At 41.3% G+C, this 24,191-nt stretch overlaps 2 protein-coding genes across 4 annotated transcripts in view; one reads left to right on the top strand and one right to left on the bottom strand.

Moving 5' to 3' along the window:
- Positions 1 to 24,191, bottom strand: part of Ent2 (Equilibrative nucleoside transporter 2) — a 64,102-nt gene that overhangs the window by 11,741 nt on the left and 28,170 nt on the right. For 2 of the 3 annotated variants that reach the window (XM_090171637.1, XM_090171636.1), the window contains exons 2-3: positions 12,726 to 13,210; positions 3,329 to 3,551 (exon numbers count right to left, since the gene is read on the bottom strand). In XM_090171637.1, coding sequence (XP_090027763.1) covers positions 3,329 to 3,551; positions 12,726 to 13,038 — 536 coding nt within the window. In that variant the 5' untranslated portion in view covers positions 13,039 to 13,210. Of the gene's footprint in view, positions 1 to 2,061; positions 2,420 to 3,328; positions 3,552 to 12,725; positions 13,211 to 24,191 lie in introns of those variants that run through there. The other variant, XM_090171638.1, reaches the window with a different exon arrangement.
- On the top strand, positions 11,217 to 12,668 carry LOC149947816 (uncharacterized). The gene is made up of 4 exons (XM_090172313.1): positions 11,217 to 11,331; positions 11,418 to 11,537; positions 11,614 to 11,844; positions 11,924 to 12,668. Exons 1-4 carry the CDS (start codon positions 11,320 to 11,322, stop codon positions 12,437 to 12,439), a joined length of 879 nt encoding a protein of 292 aa, XP_090028439.1. The 5' UTR covers positions 11,217 to 11,319; the 3' UTR covers positions 12,440 to 12,668.

Below are 24,191 nucleotides of genomic sequence, written 5' to 3'. Positions count from 1 at the left end.
TAGTCCTACGCGTTAAAAGAAACAATTTGCCAAAATATAGTCCGGCGCTTTTGCCGCCCTCTACATTCGTGAAAAAACGCAAAAAATACCGTGATAATATTCTTATATTAATTTAGTTCTAAATTTACACTTTTAAGTTTTACCTCACTATAGAGAGGGCTGAAAGTTCCTGGAACAGACAGCGACGAAAATTCCTTGACTTTTCCCTGACATTTTGAAATCATTTTCAATTCCCTGACTTTTTCCAGACCCTTTGCAAACATTTTAAAATTCCCTGACTTTTCCCTGATCTTTTGCAAACATTTTCAAATTCCCTGACTTTTCCAGGTTGTGTACGAACCCTGGAAGTATATACCAAAGGGCCGTTCTAGCTTTGGCAATGGTGTCAACCAAAACGAGTTTTTTCCTTAATGTGAACATCACTCCGGCGCCAAGTATAATGGCGCCGGCCTAAAAGGAGAACAGCCAGCCGAAGGGGTTCCCGGCTTTAAGAGCCGATTTAAAACGGTAACTCCCCTCCCCCGCTAGGGTGAAAGTTTTAAAGAGCTTTAAAACTTTTAAATAGACCAAACAAACTAGAAACGACGCGAGCAAAATTGCAGTTCGTGTTATGGGCGCTGGCCGGTCCTTAAGGTGAAAATGATACGGAAAGACCACTGTTAAATGGCCCGAAAGTTGGCTACGCGATACGATTAAATTACCGTCCAGCTAGTTCGGCGTAAGAGCCATTTTGCGCGTAGTTTGGAAATTAACAAATCTGGTTCTCCTGATACACTATGTAGCGTAGATGCCGATGCAAACCTGATTGCCTGTCCTTATTATTAAATACTAGGATGCAACTAATTATATAAATTCTGGACGTTAATTTTTTTGGCGATATGATCGTTTTTTTGTGCATTTGACTATTTCTAAAATGGGTGTTTCTATAAAATAAAACAATAAAATAGAAGTACACAATGTTTTTATACGCGTCACGAGCTCAATTTATTGAAATGCTTTACTTGCACGCGGGTTTCAAATTCCGAAGGGTGTCGCGACTGCAGCGCGTGCTCTCTACCTTCAAGAGCTACAGCTAAGTGACGCGGACAAAACATCTCCCGTATTTTATAAAAACACCTATTTGGTTGATTTATTGAATTTTTGGGCGGTTAAGTGGATTTGTTATCCATTGGCGCTTTTTTTGACTATTGGGTGACGCAGAATAAAACACTTTAATACTTCTACACTTTATTTGGTTTTGTACTGCCCAAAAAACTATGGATTTTACCCCCAAAATACACCAGCATTTGCGCCGATTGGCACCATAACCTAATCATTTCGACTACATTTATCATACGTACGTAAATGAAACTTTTATTACGAATAAATAAATTTTGTTATTTTCCTGACAGATTTCCTTATAGAATGGAATTTTATCCGTTGATAGCGACTAGTTATTGCGGGTAAAGGGCGAATTTCTTCATCTAGTGACGTCATTAAAGGTTTTCCTTAAAGGGACTTAAAATATACGCACACGTGTGGTTTTTCACGTCCGAGGACAACGGTGTTTGGGTTTTACCCTAGAAAATATACAACAGGACAAGGCTTTAAAATGTATCGCTAGGTTCCCAAGTCAAGAGGGCTTGGCCCGGGGTACTTCCGGGTAATCTATATTTCAACGAACGAGGCATTACCGGAAGCGAATAGGTCTAAAATACCTCGAGACGAGAAATCGTGCGAATTGCAATTCCTCTTCTTTATTTTCTACGGTTTAGCCGACAGCGCTTAAGGCGAGGTTGAACGCGTTAGGACTGTCATTTACGAGAGAAACCGCGGGCATTGCCAAACTAACGCTTCTACACTAAAGCTAATGTACGTGCGCGATGTGAAATAGGGGACATTTCGACAAGGCGTACGTACCACCGGCAATTGAAAAAGCAACGAAGAAATTGACGGCAAAATACGAAACTACCTTTACAATCAACGAAACGAGCTCATCCAACGTTCATTCGAACAAAAACAACAAAGGGACTTTTAATGGGAGACGACGCGGCGCAAAGACTGGCTCGTTGGACAACGTACCTATCAATCGGCGGGTTTCGAACGGGCTCTACGGAGATGTCATTGAGATCCTGACTTTCAATGGGTTTGTAGCCCACGTTGGACGCGGGGCTGGCTCCGGCTCGGAAGGCGACGCGTGGCGAGCCATTGACGTTGAGTTCCTCCATGGACGCGAGCGGGATCCGGCCGTGGGCCTTGGCCAGACTACTCATGCCGCCGCTTCCGTTCAGGTTGCCATAACTACGCTCGAGGGAAAGCGGATCTTCTATTCGCGGGAGGGGAAGTGCCGAGGTCAAGGGGTCGACGGGATTTTCTTTTAAACCGCGCGTCTTAAGAAACGTGGAAAAGCCTAGGCTTAGCTCGGATCCGTAACCATCATGGCGAAAAAGTGAAACTCTCGCGAGAGAAGCGAGAGACTGCGAGGAATCGGAGGAAAACGCGAAAATCAATGTCGCCGGAGAGAGAAGCGGAGGAGGAGAGGAAGCGCTCGCGTTGGCCGCCCGACCAATCGCGTGGCGCCCCCTTTTTGGGAAACGCGAACTTCGAAAGCTTCGTCGCGCCGACTGCTCCGGAGAAGCCAACTGACGGGTGCTCCGTTCCGCCGGAGATGAATCTGTATTGGAACGCGGTCGCGAGAATTTTACGCGTTATCGCGTCGACGAGATGGATTTGTAAAAGACCCGTGGTAAGGGGAAGGAAATATCGAGGCCCAGCGGACTCGAGCCCAGCCGCTAGAAAGCTGGCATCGTCAAACTCGATGACCTTTTTCGAAAAACTAGGCAATCGGATAATGATTTGGCGCGAGCTCGCGTTCGGGACCACCTGATCCGGCGCTCGCGCCCGATCGCGTTAAAAATCAATTTTCTTCTCAAAATTGGTTTCCCCATTTTTCGCTGGGAGACTTTCCCCGGAGAACGACTGGGACATCAACCGGCGCTTCAGCCATTCTCCACCCTCGTTCCTCCCGCGCAAAAACGTCGAAACGCGTTTCATTTCGATTGGCCAAAGTCTCGAAAGCCGTTGTCACGGGAACAGTGATCGAGGTGGCTCTCCCTGAAATTTGAGAAGTTGCGACTCGTTAAGGCCAAACAACGAGACAAAACTCGGATAACGTCGTTTTCATCTTAAATAACGTTACGTAAGTTAAAAGAACGAGCTATAAACGAGGACGTTTAAATTGTCGTTTGACAGTTGTAGGTCAAAGGATGACGGCAGTAAACGAATTCAGTCGAAAGCGAGTGCCTGCGGAAAACGTCCAATATATAAAGAAAACAAAGCGGGAACTTACGCGTCAACCGGTGGTTTATCCGAGATGTCTTCGTCTTCATTCTGAAGCGGGGTACCCTTGGGGCCCGTGGCCCTGACGTTGCGGAAGTTCAGCTCGTCGTGCGGAGCGTTGCGGCTCTCCCATCCGGGGGCGAGTTTGACGGGCCCGGGGTCGCCCCGCCGAAGGGTCGGAGGAGTGGACCGCAAAAGGGCCTCCCTTTGCTCCATCGCTCCCACTCCCAAATCTAGAAATTCAAAACAAGAAAACCTCGTCAAATGTACGTTAAATTAAATAGAAGTTAGTTATTTAGGGTTTCCAGAAACTACTCTCGTTCTGAGAAATGTCCACGACACCAGCCGCCCCTGAAAACAAGAAACCCGCGAGAAGAAGAGGGACACTAGATGGATGGATGCGGATCTTCGTCAGCGCCGAGATGGAATCCCGCCTTTTCCCCGTTCCCCTCGCGGCGCCACCCACCATTCAAGTTAAGCGGAGTTAAGGGGAGCCAACATCGAGATTGCGTCTCCGGGAAAAGAGCGTCTAATTATCGGAACCGTCCCACCCTCCGGAAAACATTCTCAACAATTTGTTCGACGCGTGTGCCATTTTCCACTCACTTTCCATAACAAAAACCCTTAAAACCTCGAATGTTAGCGGAAAAAATCTGATCAGCCGGTGCGCTTTGTCAAGCTCAACGCGCGGGTTATTTGTCTATTTTTGGTCTAGAAACGCCTGTAGAAATGTTCCATTTGCAAAGCTTAGGTGTATAGCTATGGAGTATTATTAGTTACTTGATTTAACGTCGAATCTACGTATTAGACTAAAGACTCAAAATGGGTAAAGGAAAATATAAGATTTCAGTAGAGAAGTATAATGTACATTGCGAACGTGTTTCCGCGTTTACTAGTCAAAATTTCAAAATTAAAAGAGGGTTGATGATTTTATTAATTTTTCAACATTTTACGAACTTCGATATTTTGCTAGTATATAGGTAACGTAAAGCGTAATTTAAATTAAATCGGAATGAACTTATTTTGTATCGAATTTCGATTGTTACAAACTATATCGAACGTATAAATTGATTTAAATCAATCATTTCTAGATCGAGTAATTTTAAATCAATTTTTTTTACATCCGAGTGATTTAATTTCGTATTGACTATTTTTAATCAATCATTTTTTGGATCAAGTGATTGAATTTTAGGTTGATCTATTTAATTAATCAATTGATTTAAATCATCATTTTTAGATCAATTGATTTGAATCAACATTTTTAGATCAATTGATTTGAATCAACATTTTTAGATCAAGTGATTTAAATCAACACCTTTAAATCAATTGATTTAAATCATCATTTTTAGATCAATTGATTTAAATCAACACCTTTAGATCAAGTGATTTAAATCAACACCTTTAGATCAAGTGATTTAAATCAACACCTTTAGATCAAGTGATTTGAATCAACATTTTTAGATCAAGTGATTTAAATCAACACCTTTAGTTCAAGTGATTTAAATCAACACCTTTAGTTCAAGTGATTTAAATCAACACCTTTAGTTCAAGTGATTTAAATCAACATCTTTAGTTCAAGTGATTTAAATCAACACCTTAAATCAGACAGCCTTCAACTATAATGAATTTTGCCAGGATAAATATTCGCCGTGTCATCCGCGTTAGCGTAATAACTAAAATCGAAGAGTTGAAACGTATAGGGCGTGCAGCCGTTACCCCTCCATTTAAATAAACTTTTGCCATTTTTACCGGGTTATTGTTAACATAAGTATAGATCGAATTTTTTCCAGAGAGAAAAGAGAGAATTCTTCTTCTTTTAACGGTTAACATCAAAAAGTTCCCCTTTTTTCCGATGAAATGCTCGCGGCCTCCAAAATACCTCAAAAGGGAAGATACGCGCCTATATAGGAGCAAAAAAAAAACTTTTTATCCCTGTTCTGGCAAAGTACTTAAGGGAAAAATATTAATGTTCTTTCATCCCTTTTTTCCCGGCGCCTCTAAAAGGAATTCCCATTTTGACCGGTATAGTCGGAGTTGGATTTCAACTCCCTTAATTGTTATTCAATACTTTTTTTTCCATGAAAGGAAGTAACAAAATTTTATATTATGAAATAATAAAACCTTCATCAATTAGAGTAACGATATTTGAAGAGAGGAACGGTTGGTCTGCAGCAGTGGGTGCAATTTTAACTCGGGCTAAAAATGACTTAACGCGAGGGGTAAACTCAAACTTTATTCTTTAAAAGGAATATAACCCGCAATGCAAACTGTATGGAAAACCCCTTCAATTATTCAAATTTCCCTGTACAGTGGCGTCAAACATTTTTAAAGCCAAAGGCAAGAGCCGCCAGAGCTGCAAATGTCGGTGTTCCACACCAAATACCTGAGATTACATTCCCTTTAATAGCCTGCCCGACGAGAAATGTAGAGGAAACGAAAAAAAACGTCGGGCCCTTCCAATGACCCGGCTGGTTTTAGGTTAGTTTTACGTTTTAATTATTAAAGCGGCGGTTATTTTTCAGCACTCGTTGGAGTAGGATCAGAACGCGTGGATGTGACCATTCTTTGGTTTTAAAAATCTAAGTTACGTTTAGCCCCAGATAGAAAATTACACTCCAAAATGTGTTATATTTGATCCAATTGAAATGTATGAAATTCTACTTTATTCCTATTTGATCAAAATTAATGGATCCAAAATGGATGGGTAATTAAGCCGATATATATATATTTATCCAAACAACTAGGTTTTCAGGTTTGCCAGATAAGTGAGATAACTATGTAATGTTTCCGCGTAATCGAAAGGATGCATTTACAGATGGGTCTATTCCGTACGCAAATTGGCAAGGTTTCGGATCATATCCCGGCAGGGTTCGAAAACCAAAAACCCAGTAGGTTTTTTTGGACCCACCCACCCGAAAAAACCCAACTGAGAAAAAACCCACTTTGAAATTTCATATTTCAATGAAAAGGCTTTTTAGGTGCAATGACCACTTTAATATATATACATATATATATTTAGTAATTTACAAAGTTAACCGGCTTGTTAACTTAATAGTTGAGACTTCAGATTTTTACCAGTCCTTTGGTTCAGCTTTGCTGCCTTTGCAGTATCTGTACACTTTTACAAGCTTTTCAGCTTTTTCTGACAGAAAAAAAAGGTGAAGCAGTCTACCTAGCAGACGATATCTAGTCCCTACAATCTTTTTTAGCAGGGCTCGACATAAGACATTTCTAATTTCTCTTGATTTTGGTTTTTTTTTGACATATCATGTAATACAAATATGGAAATAGTATGCTAAAATAAAAAACCCACTGGGTTGGGTTTTTTCGAACCCTGTATCCCGGGCTGACTCTATTTGATAGGGCTCCGAAACATATTTAGCGTAATAAGAATGACTATTTGGGCGTTTTATAATATCCATTGACACGAAGATCCGAAAACGAATATATTTCATATACATTAGAAGCCATTTTTCAGAGTTGCGCGTGACAAGGCCGCCATTACAGAAGGGACAGGGGATAAATTCTTTCTTCTCGGACAAAGCGAAGCCAGACCAAGTTACGATCTTTCGATACGAGGATTTTATACGGCACCTCCTTCTCTTATTCAAAAGCCCCCCCCCCCCCCATTAAAGAGCGAGTAATGGCGGGGGGTGGCGTTGAAATACGAGAGGATATGGTTCCGCTAATATTTCAGAATAAGAGAGCGGCGGAGATTGGACGCGTCCGGAGCTCCATTTGATTAGAAAATTCGCGAAACTTCTTCAGCGCGTAATACCCTGCGTATTTCCAAATGGTTTCAATTGGCATTAGTTAATAAAAGCTTTGAAATACGAAACAAGAGTAACATTTCTTAAAACGACTCAGGAGCGTTTGGTTTTAGCCGCTTCTGGTCGAGGGGTAATGTTACTAGTAAAAACAAGATGTCACGGACATTTAAGTACACACAATCCCCCGATGTATTAAATATATTTGGAATATTAAATTTTACTTTTAAGAAATTGAGAAATGACGGTTTTCTCAGCCACCATGTATACTAAAAACAATATTTCAATCACCCTGCCGTTTAACATAACTAACGCACTAAGCATTAACAACCAAATGAAAATCTAGGACTACACTTGATTAACACCCTGTCTTTTAATTATGAACACTTCAATCAGCCTGCGCATTAACTTAATAAGCGCACTATAACAAACTAAGTGTAAATTTCACCAAAACATCAACCGCCCTGCTTATTATTATTATTATTATTCTATAACTAAAGCCGCGCTCACACTTTGCAGGGCTCCCAGCGATTTTGTTTTAAATATTATAGGAATTTATAGGACATTTCCTAGAAAATATAGGAATGTATAGGACATTTCCTAGAAAATATAGGAATTTATAGGAACATTATTAGCCCAAAAATAGGAATTTATAGGAACATTATTAGCCCAAAAATAGGAATTTATAGGAACATTATTAGCCCAAAAATAGGAATTTATAGGAACATTATTAGCCCAAAAATAGGAATTTATAGGAACATTATTAGCCCAAAAATAGGAATTTATAGGAACATTATTAGCCCAAAAATAGGAATTTATAGGAACATTTTAGCTAAAAAATAGGAAAATGTTGGAGTATATTGAAATTATAGGAATTGATAGGAACTCTGGGAGCCCTATCTTTGATGTTTTCGGGAACACCGGACCGAAGCCAGAGCTAAGCTCTATTTAGAAGGCAAATTTTTCCCAAACGTTAAGGCTGTTTTCTAATACATTATTTTTAAAATTATAGGAATTTCTGGACATGGCTATAGAAAAACTAGGAAATTTCGAAAAAATAGGAATTTATAGGAACAATTTTGAGGAAATAGGAATTTATAGGAGCATATTGAAATTATAGGAATTTATATGAGCATATTGAAATTATAGGAATTTATATGAGCATATTGAAATTATAGGAATTTATAGGAATTATAGGAACTCTGGGAGCCCTGACGTTGCCTTGATATCAATTCAAAACGTTTAATTCAGGAGTTGCGTGAACCAGGCTAAATCGTTTTAAACCAATTCAGACCGTTTTCTACCGCTTACGTCTTAAAGTAGCTATAATCAGGGCACTAATTCTTAACAACTGAAGCGTAACCTTTCTACAAACAAATTAATTACAACGCTTTATCAGTCACGCTGTTCATTAGGAACAATATTTTAATCACCCTGATAAGCACAATATAACAATCTAAGGGGAATGTTTTACCAAAAGCAGCACATTCTCAAAAACGTAGTGCATTAACAACGATTCTAATTACCTTGTCATTCATCCAGTGAAAAATACATGTTTTCAATGAACATCATTGCTATACAACAGCCTGTTCTCCGAAAGTGTCGAACATAGTATAGCCAGCACAATGTAAAATAAACGTGCGTTTCCCTAAAAAGCACGCCTAAAGTATCCCACGCCCTGCAGAAGACAATGGACGCAGTTCATGGAGGTTTCAAAGGTCGAAAATCAAATTTTTGGAAGCAGATGGCGCTTGTATTCTGAATTTTGAAATGGTACTAAATTCAAATATCACAATAGCGCGAATTGGTTAGAAAGCTCACGTAAAATAAAATTTCTTAATTCAACCATAAACGTCGATCAGAAATGGCCAGCACTAACTAAAAATATAATTTTCAACAAAATCGAACTTAATTACAGCAAAGTATGTATATTCCAAGCCGAAAATAGCTAAAATTCATAAAGGGCTACCGCGGACGTGATATATCCTTTCGATTGAGATATACCAGTCCTTGTAAACCACCTGAACTAAAGGCTTTAAAAGTTGCTCGATGACTATAGGCTTAAGGTGGTGCCTTGGGTATTAGCCTAGCTGATTATTAATTATTAGAGAGTTATTTAGAATACGGCGGCGGCATCGGCTACACTGTAAGTGAAGCTAGAACACACAGATACCCTAGAGATTGAGGGAAAAAAATTATTTTCGAAATAAAGGTTAGGATTCCCACAAATTTTCGGTAAATTCCATTGATTTATGAAATATTTTAGTCATTTTCCATTAATTTATTAAACGTTTTCGCCAATTTCCATTAATTTCTTGAACGTTTCCGACAAATTTCCATTGATTTCTTGAACGTTTCCGACAAATTTCCATTGATTTCTTGAACGTTTCCGACAAATTTCCATTGATTTCTTGAACGTTTCCGACAAATTACCATTGATTTCTTGAACGTTTCCGACAAATTTCCATTGATTTCTTGAACGTTTCCGACAAATTTCCATTGATTTCTTGAACGTTTCCGACAAATTTCCATTGATTTCTTGAACGTTTCCGACAAATTTCCATTGATTTCTTGAACGTTTCCGACAAATTTCCATTGATTTCTTAAACCTTGTATTGATTGGGTGGCACAGAAGTCAAATTAGATGATCCACCCTAAATATGGTACCCAGGGCCCCCACTCAAATCTTAAATTTTTATATTAAAAATAGGATTATATTTCTAAACCTATAGGACTTTATAGGACGATTTTTACAAAATTATATGACTATATATGCTATTTCATTTACTAACTTTATGCATTTAAAAACAAAATCTATATTTAGAGAAGTAAATCTTTGATTTTTACTTAAAAATAGAAACTATTTAACCATTTTATCACAAAACTATACTAGTAGCTAACCATGTTAACAATAACAAAAGTATAGACTAGAATGACTTGGTATAGGAATCTATCCTATATCTAAATCTAGCAATTTAACTGAGTGGCTGGATTTGAAATGGGCAAAATATCAAAATTATAGGATTTTATAGGACTTTTGGGGGATTTTGATCAAAAATAGGATTATATAGGACATTTTTGAAAATATAGGATTTTATAGGACATTTTTGAAAGTATAGGACATTTTTGAAAATATAGGATTTTATAGGACATTTTTGAAAGTATAGGACATTTTTGAAAATATAGGATTTTATAGGAATTATAGGACCCCTGGGGTCCCTGGGAACCATTTCAATATAACAAAACTATAAATGTGTCAATTTCGTACTAGGATGAATTTAACTAGCCGATCTTCCAGTACTTTTTGGAGAGAGCAAAGTTTAGTATCAAAGAGCAGCCTCAAAATATCACAGCGAAATGAAGAGCTAACTCGGGGTAAACGCGTGATCATTGTTTATTTAAAAGCGTCGCGTCCTCTGCAGAGGTCAAATTTGAAATATCGGTACAACGCGGGTTAAATTTTAATTCCAAAGTGATTTTACGAGAAACGTTAATTTAAACGAACTTATCACGTGACATAATCTATATAAATGGATTTTTGAATCCGCAACCAGAAGTGGCCCTCGGGCGCGTGTCCGTTCCTACGGTTTTTCCTTTCCCGCGGCTCGACACGCACCGGAGACAACCAATCGGTTTTCAACATTTCACCGCGTACGGTTTAAATAGATCGCACACCTTCGGCAAATCAAGTTTTATTCGGTAAAAATCCGCTTCTTCTAACTCGTTTCTTGGGTGTAACAAATGAGACGGTGACCGTCAATATGCGGCTCTCTTTTTTCTGAATTTAAAGCGGAATTGAGAGTAGAGCGTTTGCCGGAAGGGGAATTCGAAGAGAATAAACGAGAAAGAGGGAAAGTGGACCCCACCTGAGAACGAGTTCTTCGTAATACGTTTGCGCGCGGACCCGCGAAAACCCCTGGATTTCCAATGGGTCCTTTACCCGCAAAGATTAAAAGGGAACGACTATTTTTTCTCCCACAGCCCCCCCCCTCCCCGCGCTGTTATAGTGATAAGGGCAGTCGTAAGTGGGTGCGACCACCGAGATTATGTAGATATTTGGCCATTCGCGCGACCGAAGCCTGTTTTTGCGGAATTAATTTTTTTTCTACCGCGGTAAATGTCAGTAACAAGGTGATGGAGAAAGTAGAACAAATTTCGGAGTATAAAACTGTCGGGAATCCGTCGGAAAGTCATCAGTTCTTTCTCGATTCAGTTCAGGATTACTTCTATTACCATGATCGCTAAGGTAAGTCATTTCCGAAGAGATGATGGAAGTAATCGAACGGTTTCTCCAGAAAGCGGTCGCTGACAATGGATTTCTATTCGCTGTAGATTGCCCTCCTCGCCGCCCTCGTGGCCGTCGCCCACGGAGGAGTCGCTTACGGTGGATACGCCGCCCCGGCTTTGGCTTACGGACACGCTCCAGTAGCTGTCGCCAAGGCCGTCGCCGTCGTAAGTCACCCTTTCCAAACGCGCTCTTTCTTCAATCATTCCAAATGGTCGAATTAACCCGCGTCGATTATTAAAGCAGGCTCCTCAGCCATACGAATTCGGCTACTCCCACCACACCGACGATGGCGCTGCCTCCAGCCGCCAAGAATCTAGCGACGCCGGTAACGCCAAGCACGGCTCTTACTCCATCCAAAACCCAGATGGTACCTACCGTCACGTTGAATACGTCGCCGACGCCGCCGGTTTCCGCGCCGTTGTCAAGACCAACGAACACGGAACCGCCCCGCAAAACCCAGCCGCCACCCAAGTAAGCGAACCTCTTTCGCGTCTTTAACCTAACCGGAAGGGTCTAGTTACGAAACTAATAGATACTTTTTCAATCTCAGATCCTCGCTGAAGAGCCACCCTACAAGGTCCTCCCAGCCGCCGCCCCCCTTGTCAAGGCCGTAGCTGCCCCACTCGTCGCCAAGGCCGCCATCGCCGCTCCAGCTTACGCCGCCTACGGTGGTCTCGGACTCCGTTCCGCCATCGCCGCCCCAGGCCTCGCCTACGGAGGTCTCGGTCTCCGTTCCGCCATCGCCGCCCCAGGCCTCGCCTACGGAGGTCTCGGTCTCCGTTCCGCCATCGCCGCCCCAGGCCTCGCCTACGGAGGTCTCGGACTCCGTTCCGCCATCGCCGCCCCAGGCCTCGCCTACGGAGGTCTCGGTCTCCGTTCCGCCATCGCCGCCCCAGGCCTCGCCTACGGAGGTCTCGGTCTCCGTTCCGCCATCGCCGCCCCAGGCCTCGCCTACGGAGGTCTCGGTCTCCGTTCCGCCATCGCCGCCCCAGGCCTCGCCTACGGAGGTCTCGGACTCCGTTCCGCCATCGCCGCCCCAGCCTACGGTGGTCTCATCCACGGTTAAATACCAGCCCAGTCTTTAACTTTATCAATGTCCACCATTTCGCTGGCATCCATTGTAAATGTCCCTTTCTCTCGACTCTTTCTAACAAATGGCGTTTTCGCGCTTTTCTTTTTATAGGAAATATAAATTAAATGATGAAACCGTGGAACGGTACGACGCTTTTGAGGAAAGAGCGTCGCTGGTGTAAATGATATCGCTAATGTTCTTGTATATTTATTGTAAAAATAAAAATATTTTCACTGAAATGATAATTCACGACAATCATTGAATCGCTACTCGATCTTACCTAACTCTCCGACTTTTCGTCTCGGAGTCGTGCTGGAAGGAACTCGTCTCCCTAAACTGTCCAATTGATGCATAGGCAGCGTCTCGCTTCGGCCCAAATGATGATACGGTCCTTGGTGGTGGGGCCTCAACGTGGACATCCTGGGCGACTCCCTCGGGTAATCGAGCCCTTCGTCAGCGTACAGCAGCCGCTGCTGTTCGGGCTGGCGGTACCCCAAGGGCGGGGTGCCCGAGACTTCGCCGTAGGGGTACATGGGTCGACAACGTCTCTGCAGGGAATCGTCCGAGACGTACGGGTTTCGGTAGTGGCTCATGGCGGGTCGGTATCTTTGGGCGCCCCTCTCTCGCGGCCAGCCCGGAACGGAATGTCGCTGATGTCCTCCGGGATACGTTTGGAATGATTAGGGAGCACCGGCCACCTTCGCTGTTCGGACATATGTGGTCATCGACTGGCCATCGCGCGTCCCGTTAAATTAGTCAGGCTACCTACGAAATGATAAAAATAACTGGTAAGCGTGGCCTTGCGAGAAAATGCGAAACATTTTTATCGGGACCAAGCAATCTTTCAGGCCGTGTCGCCTAACAAATAAAAACCTACGTATTTAATGCAATAGTAATTAGAGTATTAGTCATTCCTTACGAGTAGATTGCGCGAATCCAAGTTGGAGACCAACCTACACCCAGCGTATGACGTTCGAAAATCCTCCGTATTCTAAGCCAAACGATCTGTCGCACGTACCCTCGGAAACGTCGCGAGAGTTCGTCGTGTGAACAATAACTGTTGCGCGTCCCAGAATTTCAGATCGCTTCGTCGACCAGTTCGGTAGCGGTTCGTGGAACTATGAGCATTTTAACGATAGTCGACAATCGTAATTTTTTGCGTCCGATAATTTGGTGTAAAAAATACAACAAAATGTCGACGTGTGATTAAAGAATGTTCCAAACGCTACGAACCGCTTCGAGAACGAAACGAGGCAAACCGTTTCCGAGGTTACGTGTGAACGCGGCTTTAGTGTTGACGGGGAGCGCGTTGAGTGCTCATTCTTTATCTTTAGGAAATGGCCGCCGTCACTACAAGACCGTTAGTTCCGAGGACTAAAAGCGTCTTCCATTGGCGCAAAAAGCCAACGGGAGGTGATTGATTTTTATCCATTCTTACGCCGAGTGTAATGTACATATGTAAAGAGTAACGACACGACCGACGCGCTGACGTCACGCCTGGTTGAAGCCCGTTACACCAACTAGATTTATTTGGTGTTCATTTACTATTCTAGTCAAGTGAAACTAGACAAAAATGAAAAAGAAAATTGATGAACGGAGCCCATTGGGCTCTCTCAACGTGAAAAATTGGTTTTCATGAAATTAGCGGGACACGTTATTTCGTCTTGGAAGTGGTGGTAGGCAAAGTAAATCGTCGAAATATAGCTAGAAATTATTGACCTTTTTTATTTTGTCATTTTCGTGTCAATGAGGTAGATTTTTACACAGACTTTAATGAAGATGGCACCACACAGCACTGGGAGGCTGCGCGCGACGCGTGCTCCGGGGCGCGTTCCCATGAACACATGCCGTGGAGCGTGCGTCGCGCGCCTTTATTAAGTAGACGCGGGAAAGCCTCCTAGCGTGGAGTAAGGATCTCCCTAATAGATTAAATATTTCAACAATATTTAATTATTTTTAATTGAACTTCGTGTAATTGGGGCGAAATAACTCTATACGGTACCGTCCACAAACACAATCCCTAGGGATTTCTGCGTACTATTTTCACATATTCGGCTGCCGCTGTATTGCACGTCACAATTCAACCTTTCGAGATGAAATGATACATCAATCGATGGGACACAACACGGCCTCGCTCTTCCAAAATTAATTTCGAACTCGAAAGTGGGTCACTCGCGCGTTTTAGAGATTTCTAGTCTATATGCATTTCTGAAATTAAGTTTGATTTGATTGAACATTTAACGGTAAAAGTTATAGTGTGGCTCGCGTGGGATGAAGAAGGGCTTGCCACCACCCTCCTACGCATTGTAACTCGGCCAAATGAATTAATGGCTTTAAAAGTCGCTTGATGACTTAGGCCTAAGGTGGTGCCTTGGGTATTAGCCTAGCTGATTATTATTTTTTTATATTTTAATAGGTGGTTTCTTTTCGCCTGTTCTCGGACTAAAAGTGTACTCTTCGAGGGGGTAGTCACTTAAGTAATCAGGTGTAGAAATCCTAGGTAATCACGGGAATTCACTTAAAATAATCACCGGAAATCACCGAAAATTGTTGAGTAATTACTGGAAATCATCGACAACTTATGAGCAATCACTGGTAATCACCGATTGTTTTACGAAAAGGTGTTCAAAATATTTACGAGTGACTACCCCGTCCGTACTCGTTTGACTATTCGCCTGTTCCGGGGATGATAATTACTCCGCCCCATAAACTATTCGCTTGTTCCGGACTATCAGGGCTATCTCTTTTTACTCCTTCTGAAAAGGAGGTGTAAAGAGAGTAAATCAGATTTTGTCGTCTTCTAGCCAGAATTTATCTGCTGAAAAGGTCACAGGCAGCCATTTTGGAATAACGTTTTTACTCCGAGTCAAACTATTCTCCACCACAGAATCGGAGTTAAATGACGTCATAGCCTTACTCTTCTTATACCAACTCCGAAATCCCGAATCAAGCTAAAAGAAACCACCTAATGGTATGCATTTTTGTTTTGGAAATTAGTTCGTTTGGTGCTAGGAGCAACAAACACAACACCCCACACAAGGAGAACGCAACCCGTCAAAAGACGTGGATTTTCTTGTGTACGTTTTTCATTGGCTGGACGCTTTAGCGCCTGCTGCCGTCGGAAGGGAAAAATTCGGAAATTGTCTTCCCCCCGCCCGTAAAACGTTCAGCGTAAAGGCTCGTGACGCTCGTCAAATGAAATTCGCACACAACCCTTCGTTAGCGTGTTTAAAAGCTAGCTGCGTTCTCCTTGTGTTTGTTGCTCCTAGGTTTGGTGGTGCCATTTAAACCCCTATATTGGTCTGTGGAACAAACGAAGAAATATAATTATAGACATTTTAGGTAGAGACATTTCAACATATTTATGCTTTGTTGAGGATACTTGGGCATTTATTTAAAAATATAACCACTTTTACATTATTATTTTAGGAAATGCAACACTATTTTGGGAAAATGCAACACTAATTGTTTTAAACATCGAGAATACGTCAACAAATCACGCGTCTTACGAAAGATCTATCCACAGGAAAAAATTATCCAAACGTTTCCCCCGTTCGTTCCACAAATCAAAAAAGACAATTATACTACCCAAACAAACAAACATCTACAAAAAAATTAAAGTTCTGAAATATTTAGTTAACCAGTACATGTATATTAGAAAACGATACTCCAACTAGTGTATATAATAATAAAATTCAGTAAAAACAACGTTTTACCATTCACTACGAGAACTTAAATATTAATAAATAGTTAAGTTCTCATAGTATACGGTAAAACGTTATTTTTACTGAATTTTATTGAATTAATCGTTTTACCAGAGTATTAGAGTAGTGCAAATAGAGTATTGGAAATTTCGAAGATGGAGTCGGATTGCATCCTAAATGATTGGACTAGTGTGATTTGTCGCGTACTTTATAGATCAACCAACCAAACTTCATTCGTCATACAACTTCTGTATTGCAAATCAAGATTTTCGATTCACACTGATTGCTCCTACTTAAAAAACAGAAGCAAAAACACTTAAAACAGTGTCGTGTAGATAAGAGTAAAATTAAACTTTTTCTACCGAGTCAGTGAATAATTTCCGCCTCAAATAAATAGCATTCTCGCTTTTGATGGTGGCGTCAGTCAGCGAAAGAACTTTAACGTGCTATGGAAACCCACCCCTTTAAAGGTATATTACGAGCGAGTAGATAAAGGAACGCTTTTTTGACATTTAATTCGTAATTCCGCCAACGGAGTAAGCGAATAATTTCCGCCTCAAATAAATATCATTCCCTTTTGGGGGCTGACATCAAGTCACCAAAAGAACTTTTCCGTCCTATGGCCACGCCCAACAAGAAGGAGGGGAGGGGGGGAGAGAACCGGTACGAATGACCGGGGCCCGTGCAGCCTAGGGGCCCGGGTTTGAACAAACGAGGTATATACTTCTACCGGGTTTTTCTCCGAAAAAGTATCGCTATCGCCAGTAGTATAATATAAATTATATTTTATCGGGGCTCGGGCCCTGCCTATGGAAATAGGCACTACCCTTTGTTTTTCACGATTCACGGAAGATATACACTCTTTTACGAAGTCGGCCATTTCATTACAGTGTGTCAGAATTTATAGCCTGGTGTACAGTCTGTCTGAAAAGTTTGTTCGTCCTATAATTTAAAAATTTAAATGGGGATAATTTATTTTCTAGAAATACTAGTAACAAAGTTCCTAGCTTGTTGAAAAGAACAGAAAAAGCCCTACAAAACACATATTTTGACATAAGGAAAAGTATAGGTTTTGACCTATTTTCGTCTAAACTTTCCAAAATGTGGAATAGTAACTTTTTTTGCCGCTTGGAAATTTGATTTTTAATTGTGATTTGCATATTCCTCTGGGTCGATTTAAATAGGAAAAGTGTTTGAATTTTTAAATTTCAACCAATAGTTTGCGAGCTACGGCCTTTTAAATATTAGGAGAGAATACGCATTTAACTAATTGGCGCAGCACGCAATACTAACATATCAAGAAGGTTGTTTCGGCGTCGCACTTTTATTCATCGACTTCTTGATATGTTAGTATCGCGTGCTGCGAAAATAGGTCAAAACCTATACTTTTCCTTATGTCAAAATATGTGTTTTGTAGGGCTTTTTCTGTTCTTTTCATCAAGCTAGGAACTTTGTTACTAGCATTTCTAGAAAATAAATTATCCCCATTTAAATTTTTAAATTATAGGACGAACAAATTTTTCAGACAGACTGTACCTAGTAACAGAGACCATACCACCGGAGGCCTATCATCATAGTACCCTACGCCAGCGTCCACCTAGCCCGGACAGGTGACAAATCCAGCATGGGTAGTAGTACCCTACTACTGATGGTCGCACCTTTGACGCCAGCCACTCAACCCAGCAGAAGGTGCAGCAATGGGTGGCCAATTCCCACTTAGCACACAGCAGTAGGATTAAAAGTGGATGCTGTAGCAACTCCAGCCGACACCCTACCTACGTAGGTAAAGAGTCAAACCCATTGGAGAGAGCTCCTAAAGGGGAACGACGAGCACACAGCAGTCCACATAACCCGGCACTGCTGGCACCGGAGATCCCGGTGTGGCTCCAAAAGGCCGGGAAACAGGACCGCCGTGCCCTCATACGGAGGCCCACAGCAGGCTATACCCAATCCGCCGAGGTGGCCAGTTTGCACGGACTCTCTCCGTTAGTCTGAGCCGAAGCTCAGTATCCAGCCCAAACCTGACCGAAGTCGGAGGTGGGGATAGGACCACTCAGTGGCGGCTTGAGAAGGCTGGGTCCCCGGCAGTGTTTTGTGACACCCCCCAGGACCGTGCAGAAGTTTTCACGTCCGTCTTCTTCAAGTTTAATCGTTCTGATTTGCTTCCCCCCCCCCCCTCGAGCTTCTCCGATGGCACCCCAGGTTACCCTGGTTCCCGGGGCGGACCGACCCCTCGCCCCCCCCCTCCCTTTTACGCGGCCACTGGGACCATTTGATCAGAGCTAACATCTCCCAGTGCGCCACCGCCCTTATGGGTTACAAGAGTCGGACCCCGACTCCCCGGTAAAGGCACCAGTGATTGCACACTCTAACCCATTTAAGGCTACAGGCCTAATTTAAAATAGTACGGGCAAGGGCGCCTGCACGTGCTCATCAGCTCGAGACGTCGCGTGCACTTGACCGCGTGAAGCGGCCTTGCATGCGCTATTTGAAATCAGACCTGTAATAAAATGGCAGCTCTCACAAATAAGGATATAAAAGAGTGTATAATCCGCCTACACGGGAGAAAGTGGCAAAGATTACGAAGACGAAGGGGCGTGTTTTTTCTTCCGGGAATCGCGAGGCGTGTTCTCCGTTCGCACTAATACATTCTCACGAATGGAAAGCGCGCGGAGAGTTGTCGTAAAACATTTAAAGCCACGTTGACACGTACCCTCGGAAACGTTTTGCCACGTTTCGATCTCGCTGCGATTCTTAGCGTTTGGAAATAATTTTGTTCACACGTTTGATTTCCAGTGAGTTTTGAAGAAAGTTTAGCACGCGTAGTATAGCCATATAATTAGAAGTTCGTCCGCTCACGCATTTGAGTGACGTTTCAAAACATTCTAATTAAAAATGAATGCACCCAGAAGAAATTTGTTGGATTTTTTAAACAAATAGACAAAATGTTGCGAGGCATTTTCTTCTAAAAAAGGCATACAAATATTATTAGGCGCGAAGAATTTCACGATCGACTATTTTTGTTAAAAAAAAAAAGCTCGTGGTTCACAAAAACTGACTCGATGACGTCACGAATTGCTGCCAAAATGATCAACGAGGCGGTTCAGCCGAAGCCAGCTGAAACGCGCAACGGTCACTGTTCACACGACGGGATACAAATCGAGGGGTCGGACATTTGGCCAAATCCCGTACAAAATTTGGAAAAAAATCCACAAATCCAAAATCCAAGAATTTTGCTCCCATAGACCTTGTATGACAAATCCACAATAAAAAATCCAAAATCCCGTACACAAAACAGGCAAATGTCCGACCCCTCGATACAAACGTTGAGGGAGCACTCGCAACGTTGCAGAGGGTATGTGTGAACGCGACTTAATAGGCCTTTCTATAAAGTCATTACGCTTGCCGAACTGGTTTTAATGTATCGCTTTCGTCACGAGATACGTAGGAGTTCAGTTCAGTTTTCAAGGTTAGATCTTTATAAAAAGGGTGACTCCTCGAATTTTCATAGTGAAACGTACGTCCACAAGTGACGCGCCGGATACATCTAAACAATAAGGCCAATGTTACTTTATATCAAGGCCTATTGATATTTTCGGGGAGAGAAAAAACGGGTAAACCGTCTGAGCAATATATCGGCAGGGGCCATTAAGGGAGCGTCGAACGCATCACGTGTCGATCCTGGCGGCGCGCCTTGTGTCATTTTGGCACAATTAACTAAATGCGAGGAAAAAGGCGGTATTTTCGGAAGTAATTAAGACGCGCGTCCAGAGTCGAAAGTGAAATCGGGCGTTTGCGGCGGCTCAAAGCGACGCGATTTTGGCGCGCTTTCCGGAAGATTAGAAACGCCGCTTTCGGGAGTTAGCCCACCCGTTGCTATGACGACCGAAGCTGATGCCAACGCGCCGCGTAATTGGGAAGCGATCCCCGGAGAAACGTTGTCGACACAAATTATATTTCAATTAAGATATTGCTCCCCCCCCCCGTATGCCGATTTTTTGCCGCGATTATCGCGATCGAAATCCGTTGGCGATAGCACCTTCGTAATCGAAACTGATCACGTCAAATAATATATTGCTCTACCGTTGTATAAATGAAATGTATTGTTCAATACTGACGAGTACCGTTCGCGACACCTTAAAATTTGACTTTAGATACATTGGCGAGGATTATTCGGATTACATTTCGAGGCGAAAATTTTGTAGTTCCCATTTTCTCCCTGGCCAATATCCATGGTCATTTTTTTGTATTGTGAACAAGCGTGAAAGAACACCACATATAACTGACAAAAACAATATTAAATGTCACAAACCTATTATATGTTATAACAGTATTACGAGAATAAGCTATTAATTTTACCAACAACATATTTATTTATACTACATACCGATTTGACTTTTTGAAAATAACAAATCGCCAAATTATTATCAAAGGCTAATGTACACCGTTAAATTGGCGTTTTTCGATGGGAGGCGCGTGGTTTGCTTGACTGAATAAAAAGCCCGACTCAGCCAGGTTTCAGCTTCTCATTTAAGTACGTACTTAAAGGGTTAAGTAAACAACATCGGTTCTTCATCTACGCGAACCATCCGTCTCGAACTTTTTCGCAGATATTAGTATCTTCTACTCCAGGGTTCGTACAAAATTTCCGGAATTAAATTCCCTGACATTTCCAGGTTTTCCCCGACTAAATTGCCAAATTTCCCGGACCATTTTTGTAGAATAAATGTATGTTTTGAGGTATAATCTTAAAAAATGTTAATTGTGCATTTTTAATAGATTATTCAAAAATTTATTTGCCGGATTTGCTTTTGGGGTCCTTTTAAAATTCCCTTACTATTTCGGACCATTTTAAATTTCCCTGACTATTCCCTGACCATTGGGAACCATTTTCAAATTCCCTGACCTTTTGGAACCATTTTCAAATTCCCTGACTTTTCCAGGTTTTCCAGGTCGTGTACGAATCCTGTACTCGTACGGAGTGCGGCCAGTCCTTTTTTGAAGGATTTAATTAAGTCCCCCAGATGGCAGTGTTGGGTTTCGGCTCCCTTTCTCTCTCATCGGAGCCGATATCGGCCACGGGCGCTTCTCGCCATTATTTCCGGCCTATCGTGCTATTCCCCCGGGACGGAGCGTTCACTCGCCGCTGATAATATTGGACACCGTCCAATACGTTCGCCAGATAACTCGCGAAAGCCACTCGCCGGAATAGCGGGGTCCGTCGTGACGGGGCGCCAAAATGTAGCCCGCCACCAAGCGGCGACTTGTTGGACCCGACGAAGGTTTTTCTTTTCAATTAGCCTAACTGACAAAAACAGCCCTCGGTAGAGAGGGGGGCTAACTCTGCATATCGACGCAACGAGTTTTGAACGTATCAGGGAATTGATCCGGAAACGCGTAATTTTAAAATAACAAAGGCAGGCGGCCTTTTGTCTTCTCGGCCAAGCTGTTGCCTCGATTGTTTCCAACTATTCATTCTTTCAGGTTTTTGACTCTTTGACTGGAATTAGCTCGACGCCTTCAGGATTACTATTACAATTTAAGCTACGGCCCCATTTCGACGCTCGCTAGTAGCGGGTAAAACGTTAGTAGCGAGCTTGAAAATGGGGCTTTAACCCGGGGAAAGGTACGGCTACCAAATTTGCCTGGTGAACAAAGCGGAAGCGGAAAAAAGCTATTGGAAACAGAAAGATTCAAAAAGTGAAGCGGATTTTTGGCCGCTGTTAGCGGGGTTGGAAAAAAACCCAAAAATAACCGTTTTTTTTTAGTCCAGGCACGTGGCAAATAGTGGCAAAAAGTGGAAAATTGTCCAAAATGCTAAATAAGGTATAATCAGAAGTAAATGATCCGAAGTTATCGAAATAGCTCTCAGAATCGGAGGGCGTTTTCCTTATGAAAAAGATGAGAAAATCGAGTCAAATAAAAGCTAATTTCCATCCCCGTCTTTTGACGCGATAAATTGCCCTTGGGAATTGTGGGTATAGCTATTTATATGTATAAAAAATAGTTTCATAAAAACCAAAACTTTTTTTTTCGGCCTAGGAACGCGCACAATTTCAAATTCGAGGTCAAAATGTAACTTCATATGGAAAACGCCTCCAACATGGGGAGTATAGCAGTCTGATAACTTCGGTAATCAGTAGGGATGCAACGGATAACCGGAATCGGAACCGGAACCGAGAAGAACCGAGTAAATTCTAGGAACCGGAACCGAAACCTGAACCGATAATATAAAAATTTGATAACCGTATAAGGAACCGGAACCGATATTTGTAAAGAAATGATAACCGAAACCGGAACAGAGTTTTTCATTGTTTTAAACGGTTTTTAAACGGTTCTATAACTTAATTTACCAACATTTAGCGCATGTTGAAATTTGGTTATTAAACTTTCTAATTGACTATTAGTTTTTCATATAAGCTCATCTTTATCCTATCTCAGATACCTCTATGTGGGTTTCTACCTGTTTTATAGCAGTTGTGTTTCTGAATTTAAAGTTTTTAAGGTAAGGCTAATTCGTTTGTATAATATTAACGCTGGACTGGTTAGTTTTTGTTTAGAAAATCTAAAATTTCAACTCATGCATTTGCTTACATTTCACAAATGACAATGCGTATTGAACGAAATAATATGGACTTCATTTAGAGCGATATACTCAACTGAAATCAAATCGAGTCATAGAAAACCCGTCTTTTTATTTTTCAATGAAATGAGGCAGGGGCGTAGGAACCAGGGGGGGGGGCAATGCCCCTCCCTAGAATTTTTCTGGGGGTGGGGCAACTAATGTTATTGCCCCTTCAACTTTCTGGTCAGTTGAAATCTTCAATAGCTCAAATTCTCAATTTAAAAGCATATAAAGCTCAACTGTGTCTTTTCCGGGCAATTTACATAGTAGTCAAATACAGGGCCCCCACTCATATTTTCAATTTTTTTATAGGAAAAATAGGATTATATTTCTAAAAATATAGGACTTTATAGGACTATATTTACAAAATTATAGGACTATATATGCTATTTAATTAACTAACTTTCTGCATTTAAAAACTAAATCTATACTTAGTGAAATAAATCTTTGATTTTCATTTAAAAAATAGAAACTATTTAACCATTTTACCACAAAAATATAATAGTAGCTTACCATGTTAACAATAACAAAAGTATAGACTAGAATGACTTTGTATAGGAATTTATCCTACAGCTAAATCTAGCAATTTCGCTGAATGGGGGGATTTGGAATGGTAAAATATCAAAATTATAGGATTTTATAGGACTTTTGGGGGATTTTGCTAAAAATATAGGATGTTATAGGACATTTTGGAAAATATAGGATTTATAGGAATTATAGGACCTCTGGGGGCCCTGCAAATAGTAACACATGCATTCGGTGAAGCTACACTCCTTTAAAAATTCAAAACTATTCTCATTTTTATTGTGGATTTGTGTATCTTATTTATTTTCTAAATAAATAAATGTGGTATAGTATTTTTGAAAAAGAAAAAACCTCGCCAACTGCTATAATTTCGGTTTAAATATTATCTTTCTTGTACTTCCCCTTATGGTTGCATTCGATTGTACCTGTGGGTGGAAATTCCGCCGAATGTAAAAGTACCAAAATAGGCTTTAAAAAATAAAAACTTCTATATGATTATTAGCTTAAATTTAATAAATTCATTATACATATTAGTCTTTTAAAATTAAAACATATTTGTTTTAGGTAAAATTATGATACTAAATTATATAAAATTAAAATCAAATAAATAAAAAAAATCAATAAAAATCCGATTTAAATAAAAAAAATCGATTTATTTGATTTCTTTTTAAAAAATAAAAAAATTGCCAACTCTGTGTACGAAACATTACTTGTAAGTAAACTAAAAAGAAAACTGGGTCGGTTCTCCTTCGCGTAAATGCGTTCTTGGTTCTAACTGTTAGAAAAGGTTGGATACATTCGCGTTCTTTCCCAGTCATTCCTATATTTTCTCGCAAAACCTACGCCGCGAAACTTGATCGTTCTCGAGAATCTGATTCAACGTGATGTACGT

The sequence above is a fragment of the Leiobunum rupestre genome, chromosome 4, assembly GCF_980474605.1.
Source record: "Leiobunum rupestre chromosome 4, qqLeiRupe1.1.hap1, whole genome shotgun sequence".
Classification (NCBI taxonomy): Eukaryota; Metazoa; Arthropoda; class Arachnida; order Opiliones; family Sclerosomatidae; genus Leiobunum; species Leiobunum rupestre.
This window is presented reverse-complemented; position numbering and strand designations above follow the sequence as displayed.

Bases quoted from the DNA above. Each gene is read 5' to 3' on its own strand.
- LOC149947816 (XM_090172313.1), top strand. The intron at 11,538-11,613 runs GTAAGTCACCCT...CGATTATTAAAG, and splicing joins TCGCCAAGGCCGTCGCCGTC to CAGGCTCCTCAGCCATACGA. The intron at 11,845-11,923 runs GTAAGCGAACCT...TTTCAATCTCAG, and splicing joins AAAACCCAGCCGCCACCCAA to ATCCTCGCTGAAGAGCCACC.